Source organism: Silene latifolia, chromosome 2, assembly GCF_048544455.1.
Source record: "Silene latifolia isolate original U9 population chromosome 2, ASM4854445v1, whole genome shotgun sequence".
NCBI classification, from domain to species: domain Eukaryota; kingdom Viridiplantae; phylum Streptophyta; class Magnoliopsida; order Caryophyllales; family Caryophyllaceae; genus Silene; species Silene latifolia.
Window position 1 is genome coordinate 124,792,320 of NC_133527.1, and position 11,111 is coordinate 124,803,430.

An 11,111-nucleotide genomic window follows, 5' to 3' on the forward strand; every position below is an offset into this window, starting at 1 on the left:
AAACTGGTAAATTGGATATACACTAAGGCAGACAGACTTTGGGTTTTATGGATAGATCATGTCTATCTGAAAGGAAGTGAATGGACTGATTATCAACCTTCTCTGGATTCTAATTGGAACTGGAGAAACATATGTAAAGTGAGGGATATGTTGGCTGGTGGCTTCCAGGATAACCAGTGGGTGGTTGCCCCAAGGGGTTATTCTGTTAGTTAAGGGTACCATTGGATTAGGGACCACACCCCCTGTTCAATGGAGTAAGTCCGTGTGGGATAGGTGGAACATCCCTAAGCAGGCGTTTGTTGGTTGGTTGATTCACAGAGAAGCTCTCAACACTAGAGCTAAATTGTATCATCTGGGACTGTGTGATTCTGAATTTTGTGTACTCTGTGAAAGGGGAGTGGAAACCCATGCTCATCTTTTTTCAGGGTGTGCTTTTAGTTCTCAGATTTTAATAGCAGTGGAGCATTGGTTACAGTTGCAGTTTTTGGTTCCATGTCAGAATTACTCCAAGTTACAGATTACAATCTGCAACATGGTTAAGTTGGCCTGTTGGTATCACATTTGGATTGAAAGGAATAGATGCAGGCTGGAGCTCAACTTAAGAAGGCCTGGTGTAATTGCTAATGCAATTATTGATCAGATGAAAAGCAGACTGAAGCAGCTCGTGCAGTTGCCAGTTTCTAGTAGTGATAGACTATGGCTCAACTGTATAGGAATTGTCATTGATGTTTGATGTAGTTAGTCATTTGTCTTAAGGGTATTAAACTGTCAAAAACTATGTATTGATCGCTTTATTGAATGAATACAAAATGCTCACATTTTACCAAAAAAAAAAAATGAATTAAGGAAAATGAATTTTTTTATAAAGGCGTTAATCTGACCCGTTCTAACCCTAAACCCGTATAAACTTGACTCGTATAAAACCATATTTTTCAAACCCGAAATAGACCTGACCCGTATTTTATCCGAACCCGAAATGACTGAACCTGTAACCCGCCTGTTTGACCCGTTTGACAGGTCTAGTCATATGTCAGGTATGGACATTAACAATATAAAATGTGGTGGGATCAAATAAGGAATAACAGCAAACTAAGATTCATTTTATAGATTATTCGCCTTTACATGTGGCGCAATATTACTCGCAATGTAACAGATGCTTGTTACACCGAGTATAACTCTACAAAATACGTAGGTCCTCCAAGAGTATCATTAATGTGTCCTCAGCCAATTGAAAGCTTCGTTTCTAATATTTTCCTTAGATTTGACTTTATATTATAACTTTTAAATTGGGATGAAACTTTCTATTGGTTAGGGAGGACACATTAATGGCCCTCCTAGAGGATCTAATTTGTAACTCTATTAAATTTCAGTTAAGAATGAAAGGACAACACTAAAATAAAAATGCAGGGCCACCTTTACGACAAGTCGAGACAAGTCGACAATTTAGGGTACTAATCGATTTCCAAAACAAAGCAAAATGGATCAAGAAACCAACACGTCTGACCACCTAAAAGTGTATGTGACAAGCTCTCGAGCAGGCGGTTTATAAGCACTAGAAATTTATTAAGTGTCAAATAAATGGAATAATTTAATTATTTTGAGTTAGTGCTATATTGTTTTCTCAATTTAATTATTATGTCTCAATTTAACAAAATATGGGTCAATTTAGATTACAAATTGCGTTATTCATATTACTAATACCAAAAAAAGACATTACAGGTCAAGTTCACAAATAATCGCATGTGATTATAAAGGCGAAGTTCAACTCTATAAAGAGAGTTCATTTCATTCGTTACAAATTAGAAATCACACGTGCAAAATCTACATATTCCCCGGACTACAACATTCAAGAGAAGTTCAAGTCTTAGAGACACTCTTAAGAATACAAGCTGGCACCTCTAGTAGAGTGTATACAACCACTATAGGTGTCATCGATACATCACGTGTGCTCCTCTTTTATAGACAGAGTACGCGTACTCTCATACGACAAATCAAAATCAGATGATACATTAGAGATTATTGTATATAAACTTTTTGTTATTTATAATAAAATTCTTTTGTTTCTTCTATTTTGCAGTACATTTAGCTTAAAATACAAAATTTCTTATTACAAACAATTATTCATAAGATAACAAATATATATTGCTTTCAAATCACAAAAATATATTGCATTCAAATCCCATTACAAAAGCTAGTTAAAGTTGAAACACAAACACTTGACTATGTACTACATTAACTTTTTTGTTCTTTTTTCATGGTGATGGTATTATGATTATTCAAGTTAATACATTCAAATAAAAAAAGAAAATAAGTAATTATTGGATTAGAATGAACATTACACTTGAGCCATATTACCGTTAGGATCAATATCCAACTCCTTGAGGACCTCAGGGCATTCATGGAGAGGAACCTTATTCAAGAAGCCAAGAGCGTTGGCATTGCGAACAGGGGTAACTTCACCATTATTATTTGTAAGAGAAACTTTGGCGGCTTGTTGCGAGTAAATGTCGGTTGGGATCTCGGAGCAGTCCTCATTTGGGCTCTTCACCAAGTTTATCTGACAGACATCATCTTCGTGGTCACCATCGACTGGAATGCTGTACAACCCTAGCTTGTCTGTCATTGTTTCCTTGCTGAAAGTGACTGTCCCTGCTGTAATGTTCCGGCATTCTAGCTTCACTGTGGCACCTGTTTTGCCATTTGGTTATTAATTAGGCACATTACATTAATGTTCCAAGATGTCGGGTAGCTTGGCGCAAGGCGTCTAGCATTGTGAGTAATGTCAATGAGTGGTGGTGCTAATGGTTTGGATTCAACACCCATCGACATTTAAACCACCCTTGGATTCCCTTTCACCAGATTAATGAGCTAGTCAATGTACAATTATGTGTTGTTCTTATTATCACATAAGCAAAAATTTAATCATCAGAGTAATGAAGTTGTTAGAGTGTCAAAGTTTCTCTTTCCCGATAAATAGTTATCATTTTCATTTGGTACAAAGATCAAAGAAAAGACAGCAAGTCGATAATATCAAATAATTTCGTACTCTAATAATGGTATACTTGTAACATGTCAATTTCCAAAATAAAATAATTCAAAAGAATTAAGTAAAACTATTAACCAAAATGGAGGGTGTATAGCGAAAAAAATTTAACGCATTATATATGAATAATGACCTATGCCATACAAGTCATCTTAACAATAGCACAACACTATAAGTAATCACTCCTGAGATGATAATCAAATGACATTAACATCATATAAAGGTTTTACTGGAATCTTTCAATTTGGTTTTTTTAAACTGGTGATTTTAAATCACATAAACTAAAAGTTGTTGGAGCAAGCTGAAAAAACAACTACATTTACATAGTTAGTCACCTTCAAGCATATGTGTAACACGAGTGATAAATTGTATACGGCAAGTGTCACAGTAAACCATGCCCTGAACGAAGAAACGATTGTCAACAGCAGAGGCAGTGGTAGCCAAGGATAGGACGCAGATAGCGCCTGCCAAGACAAAAATAGTTTGAGGCTTAGCCATTAGTCTTGTATAGTTTGTTAAAATGGTATTCATAAGTAACAAGGTCTTGTTAAGGAAAATAGAAAGGGATTCTCCATGTTTTATAAAGAAGGCAGAGCTTCAATGTTTTTAGGAGATTAAGATGTCTTATTATAGGTCATAATATCTGGAACTTGACTAATCTTAGCAATTTACATAAAATGACTGGTTTGCTTTTCATATTCTAATTGCTTTTGCAACTATTTTAATGGTAATTAGCTAAATATAAGGAAGATCACTCCTTTCCAAAGAAAAACAACATTCATTTAAACATTTGTTACTGGCTCATTCCTAGTAATGTGTTTATTGCTGTGTATTTAACCATATTTGATGATTATTAAGAATTACCCAATGTTAATTAATTAATTAATTAAAGATATATATATATATATATATATATATATATATATATATATATATATATATATATATATATATATATATATATATATATAAGATCCTAGGTGAGTTTGCTTTACTTTTCGTGAGTTACCCCGCATTTATATACCATTGGATCTAACAAGATCAAGGGCTGAGATTAACCCACACAAACACTCATAAAATAATTCTATCTTTCTCTCTCCTAAAATCAATCCTCCCGTGCGTTTATTTCTTTTTTTTTTCACTTGTGTTCTTCATTCTTCTCCACAATTTTCTATATTCTTCAAATTCATGTCACAATTCAACTAATTCTTCACAAAACTGGAATAATTCAAAACGAAAAGCAAAAATTCGTCGATTATCTTACGATTAATTCGATTGCATCAAGCAATATCCGTCAAATTTAGCCCCAAATATGGAGAAACCCTAATGTAAGACTATGAAAAGAAGGTAAGCATAATTTTTTAAATTTTGTGACTAATAACATTAGGAAACAACAAATTTAATAGAAAATTTGTTCATTTACAACAACTTTTGAAAAGATTTCGATATTTTTGTGATTTGCAAGAATTTGAATCATGATGAGCAAATATAATCGGTGTTCAATAGAATAATCGACGCAATGTAATAGAATAACTGACGCAATGTAATAGAATAACTTATGTGTTCTGATTTTACTCCGTTAGTATGCTTGTTTATCCTACCGTTGACATTTGATTGATGATTTATTATCATAATCCTGGAAAATTGTTTGTAATCTAGATTAGCACATCAACTGTTTGTTAAAATGTCTAGTTGACTTTAGAAACTCCGTTATTGTAATGAAGAAACGTGGTTATTTAATAGTTATTCAAATTCGAACCTCGATTATTGTAATGTACAAACTCGGTTATTGTAATGTACAAACTCGATTATTGTAATGTAAAACTCGATATATGTAATTATTGTAATGTAGAAACTCGAGATATTGTCTTTGTATAAATCTGTAATTATAGTTATTGTAATGTAGAAACTCAATTATTGTAATGAATAAATTGTGTTATTGTAAAACTCAAAAATATTCAAACATTCATATGCGATTGTTGTAACATTACATCTCAATTATTGTATTACTTTAACCCAATTATTGTATTATTAAAACACAGTTATTGTATCGTCGAGTTACTTCTTGGATGTATATAATATATTCAATGAAATAATTCATTATTTTTGGTGATTTACTGAGTTGAATCACGTTGAACACGACAGACGTTCGAGAGAATAATCGATGTATATATTTGGTCATTTAATAGTTAACCCGATTGTTTAGAAACTCCGTTATTGTAATGAAGAAACGTGGTTATTTAATAGTTATTCAAATTCGAACCTCGATTATTGTAATGTACAAACTCGGTTATTGTAATGTACAAACTCGATTATTGTAATGTAAAACTCGATATATGTAATTATTGTAATGTAGAAACTCGAGATATTGTCTTATAAATCGTAATTATAGTTATTGTAATGTAGAAACTCAATTATTATAATGAATAAATTGTGTTATTGTAAAACTCAAAAATATTCAAACATTCATATGCGCTTTGTTGTAACATTACATCTCAATGATTGTATTACTTTAACCCATTTTATTGTATTATTAAAACACCGTTATTGTATCGTCGAGTTAATATAGCCATTCCCGATTTGTTGAGCGTGCTTTAGAAGAAGAAGGCGAGGAAGATGAATAAGAAGTTGGATGATAAAAAGCGGAAGAAGATGAATTGCAATCTGAATTTGACATAAGCAACACTTTTTTTACAACATAAAAATAGAGTAATTACATCAACGTCGTATAATAATTTCCGTAAATTATTACAATAACCGTGATCAACTTTACAATAATCGTGATTGAACTTTACAATAATCGGCCATGATTGAACTTGTGTACTTTGTCTCATACTTCATCCCCTGAGTTAAACATTAACAAGAAGTTGTCTTGATGGTGTCCTTTCCCCATTCATCCCAATGAGAACCATGTCTAGTCGATGAGGTTGAACTAGCAAAAAGTGAAAGCTCATTTGAAAGAAATAAAAACAAAGAAGGGCGTGAGTTGAAAATTACTATGCAAATCGAAATACAATAACGACCCATAAGTATTGAAATAACCATAAAAACAAATCTAAAATAATTGGATCTTTTAGAGAAATAAAAGCATATTTTGTCAGAATGAAGTAACTAAGCAAAATGAAATACAATAATCCAACTAATGCATTGAAATAATCAAACAACACAATACAATAACTGGTTATTTCAGAGAAATAATAATGTACCAAAAAAACTCAACTTACGTGTTGAACTTGTGTACTTTGTCTCATACTTCATCCCTGAAGTTAAACATTAACAAGAAGTTGTCTTGATGGTGTCTTTTCCCCATTCATCCTAATGAGAACCATGTCTAGTGATGAGGGTTGAACTAGCAAAAAGTGAAAGCTCATTTGAAAGAAATAAAAACAAAGAAGGACGTAAGTTGAAAATTACTATGCAAATCAAATACAATAACGACCCATAAGTATTGAAATAACCATAAAAACACTCTAAAATAATTGGATCTTTTAGAGAAATAAAATCATATTTTGTCAGAATGAAGTAACTAAGCAAAATGAAATACAATAATCCAACTAATGCATTGAAATAACTGAAACAACACAATACAATAACTGGTTATTTCAGAGAAATAATAATGTACCCAAAATACAATAACTGAGTTTGAATAATACAATAATTCGGTTAAAGCAATACAATAACTAACACCAAAGAGACAAAGTTCGTGGTGGTAACACATCTAAATCAAAAACCCTAAAAATTATCAAAGATACAAAATAACACAACCGAATAAGAAAAACTTATGAAACAACTTACAAACAACATGAAAATGCACAAGATCGTTTAGAATTCTCATATTAAACTCAAAATCTTATATATTATTGAGAAAATAATGAGAAAACAAGCAATTTAACAACAAAACATAAGTGCAGACGGACATACAACGAATCAACAAAAATGAAAAGGATATTAGATAAGAACGATAATGAAAACGCACCAATCAGATCTAGAAAACAAAATTAGTACTTACATATAGTAAAATTGAAGAGAAATACTAAGATGAAGCGAAAGCGACAACGAATCTCCTTAATTGATGACAAATTTGAACGAGGATCATGAAGATTGAGGATGAAGATTGAGTTTGTAGCCTGCAATTTGAAGAAATTTGATGAAGATTGAATTTGACACAGTTGAACATGTCGTCGTTCTTTTTTTTTTTTTTTTTTTTATTTCTGGCTTTTTAGGGGGGAAAAAGAGGAGAGAGAGTGATTTTTTCTAATAATGAGGGAGATTGAGAGAAAAGTGGGTTTTTATAGGTTGAGTAAGATTTAATCTTAGCCATCCATCTTAGATTAGATCAATGGTCTAGATTCAGAGGGGTAACTCACCAAAAAAACCAAACTCATATGATCCTACTTCTATATATATATATATATATATATATATATATATATTATTAAGTTGAGACAGAGTCAAATTCTAAAAGCATGACATGGAAAAATGAACTAAAAGAAGCAGTTAGTTTAATTTATTATTACGTTGTAGAAGGTCATATCCAATATCTATGTGTCTGAGGTAGCGGCCATTACCCTTGTCAGTTGTTACTACTCAATAGCTAGCTCTCATCTACTATTGCTAAAAGTACCAACCTTTCATGGAAAACCTGCATAAGCATGTATAACTTGGCCTCGCCCTGTCGCTCACATGTAAATTTATCCGTCTCTAATTCTCCAAATGTAGATCAATGTTCAAGATACAATGTCCAAAAGGTTTAAACATTATTGTGAATTGTTTTACCACTAATTATATGGAAAACTTAGATTTTATCATGTATCATCTACTAATTATCTAAAATGTTGTTGGTCATTAACGTTTTTATTTACTAATTCTAGTTGACCATAACTTTCAAATTTGGCGGGCAATGCTGCACTTGAAAATCAAGTTATTGTATCGTAAACGTAGCAACACGAAAAGAAAATATTTTTTCGTTATTCACAGTTTTATAAAAAAATTTATGATTATAGTAAGAAGAAACTAAATTTTAGTACTTCGTACTTTATTGTGAAGAGAGAAAAGAATTTTATATTTATAGGGAATGTGTATGAAGAGAAGTGAGTTGAATATTGAATGTGTACAAAGCACTCAGATTAATTCTTTGAGTACTCTTAATCTTTAGAAGAACTTAATGTTTGTTATTTTAATTTGACTACTTTGTATCTATGTATCTTGGAATTGGAAATACAAAGTTATGTATGTGTAGAATGTATTTACGGGCGTATAATATAGATGCATGTACTACGTAGCATGTACTATCTATCTGTAAGGAATATAATCAATACTATATATATATATATATATATATATATATATATATATATATATATATATTTCAGAAATCAAGGGACTTCTATGTAATTAAATAAATCTATATAAATTAATTATACTATATAGTTTTTTAATCGATATCGTTGTGTGATAGACCTGTACAAGGGATTTCAATTTAAATATTATATAGTTTTGGTTGAAGTATAAATTTAGAAAATACCAGAATAAAGTGATTTTCATTAAAATAAACATGCCTCACTTATATTATTAATTAGTATAAATATGTTAATTACTCCCTCCATTTTTTCTGTTTTCTTCCCATTTCTATAATATATGTGAGGAGTATTTTAATGAAATGGGAAGAAAACAGAAAAATGAAGGGAGTACTTTACATCCGCAAATATAATATATAAGTATGTTATATTTTGGAAACTATTAAAAGGTAAATAAATCAAGCTAGATTTCCAAAAATATAATATTTCATAATTATTTCGATTTGATTTAATGCATATATGTAATATATTTATATAAATATATAAGCATCTTAAAATTGCATGCCTAAATAGTAAAAGTAATTATGTTACTAGTGAAAAGAATTGTAGTAACATTGGATATATAGTAACATAATAGTAATCACTCATTTGAATAGTCAAAGTAATAATATTAGCAGTGAATGGAAGTAGTGAAAGTAATAAAAGTAACAACGGGAGTAGTGAAATTATCAATATTAATGCGCCAGTAGTGAAAGTAACAATAATTACGGCGGGAGTAGTGAAAGTAACAGTAGTAATAACGAATATAATAAAAGTGACAATACTAACAACAAAGAAAGTATATATGAACAATTAGTTAACCAATCGATTTAAGTAAAATATTAATAGCAGGAGTAGTGAATTTGTCTCATAATTTATTTCATCGTAATTTTAAGATATGTCATAGAAAAATATATTAATGATAAATTTATGAGTTATGTGACCTTAAAGTAGTTTTATTTAATTAAAAATAAATTTTAATGTTAAAGGTAGCCAGGGCGGAGCCGGGCACCAGTACTAGTATCACTCTTATAATAAAATTCATACTATGTTAATATTGTGATATTCCCAGAATAAAATATAGTCTTAGAAATTATGTTTACATATCGTATTAGTCATAGTTTCTAATGCAATATCTAAAGAGAATTTCTAAATTTATATTTTATTCTGAGAATATCACAATATTAACATATTGTGAATTCTATTATAAGAGTGATATTATATTACTTATACTATCTTCATTCTTCCGGATGAATATTCAATACTCCATGTTTATTATCTTTTTTTCAAAGACTCCATATTTTTTATCTTAAAAATTGTATATTCACATTGGTGAATATGTCACTTATTAATGTATGTAAATAAATAAAAATTAAATTAATGCCACATATCGAATCCACATATTCTCAACTCAATTTTATATATATAGATATAAGATAACATAATCTTCTTATTTTGAATTTGTGGTCAGAAGATCAAAAACTTCCTTACATACGGACTACGGAGTAACATCCAACCAAACAACAATAACTCACATGAATTTGCAATTCAAGAATTTGATTTATAAATTTATAGGAACTTTATATTTCCATGGTGAACCAAACAAGTCCGTAATTTCAATATATAAATTTAGAAGTTCTTTATAAAACGAACAATTAGAGGAAAGAATAAAAAATACTCCTTGCAAGTCTCTCATTTCTTTCCCCGTTCATTTTTCAAGTCACATTTTATTTTTTGTTACAGGAGAGGGGCAAAGCCCCGAATAAAAAAACTAAACTTGACGAGAAATAATCTGCGGAGTAGCTACTCTGAGGACGTCTTCACGGAGAATATAACGAAGTTCGGTAGGAGGCGAATTGAGGACCGTGGTTCCGATATGAGCTGAAACTCCTTGAGTAGCTAACCAATCACTTGTCTTGTTTGCTTCTCTATAAATATGTTCGATTTTAACTATCCAGCATCCATGGTTTCGATAAAGTTCTTGCAATAAACCACCAGCGGACGGAGATTACTATTACATCATTGGTTTAGGCCCTGTTCTTTCTGGCTTTTTAGAGTGAATCAATCGAATCAATCGAATGGAGTCAATCAATCGAATCGAATCGAATCGAATCAATGGAGTCGAATCAATCAATCAATCGAATGGAGCCGAGCTGATCAATCAATCAATAAAGTGAAAATGAATCGAATCAATCAATAATAAAGTCAATTGAGCCGAAATCGAATCGAAATAATCATATTAATAATAATAATAATAATATTTAATATTATTGTTATTATCAACTATAATAATAATAATAATAATAATATTCATAGTATAATACTCCCTCCAATTCACTGTTTTCTTCCCTATTTCCTTAAACGGATTATTCAGGTTTTCTTCCCCTTTCTTATTTTGGAAACTTTTTACTCTTATTTTATTCATTCATTTCTCCATTATCAAACCCCACCTAACTTTTACTCTTATTTTATTCATCCCTCTCTCCTCTCACCATACCCCACATAACTCACAATTCCTTATTTAATTCCCAATTATTCATTCCTCTCTCCAATCTACAAACCCCACCATCTTTCTTTATTCATTTTTTAACTCCCTCCTTAATTCTTGTGCCCCAAAACAAAGGGAAGAAAACACTGAATTGGAGGGAGTACTATTTATACTAAAATTAATATTTTTAAGAAAAAAATTATAATATTATACTCCCCCTGTCCCGGTAATTTGTTGTCCTATC

The 11,111-nt window shown here is 30.7% G+C and overlaps 1 protein-coding gene across 1 annotated transcript; it reads right to left on the reverse strand.

Annotated features, from left to right (window-relative positions):
* Positions 1-2,142: 2,142 nt before the first annotated feature.
* LOC141630200 (pollen allergen Che a 1-like) lies at positions 2,143-3,635 on the reverse strand. The gene is made up of 2 exons (XM_074443060.1): positions 3,379-3,635; positions 2,143-2,688 (listed from the first exon to the last, which is right to left on the reverse strand). The coding sequence occupies exons 1-2, from the start codon at positions 3,572-3,574 to the stop codon at positions 2,336-2,338; spliced, it is 549 nt and encodes a 182-aa protein (XP_074299161.1). The 5' UTR covers positions 3,575-3,635; the 3' UTR covers positions 2,143-2,335.
* Between the last annotated feature and the right edge of the window lie 7,476 nt (positions 3,636-11,111).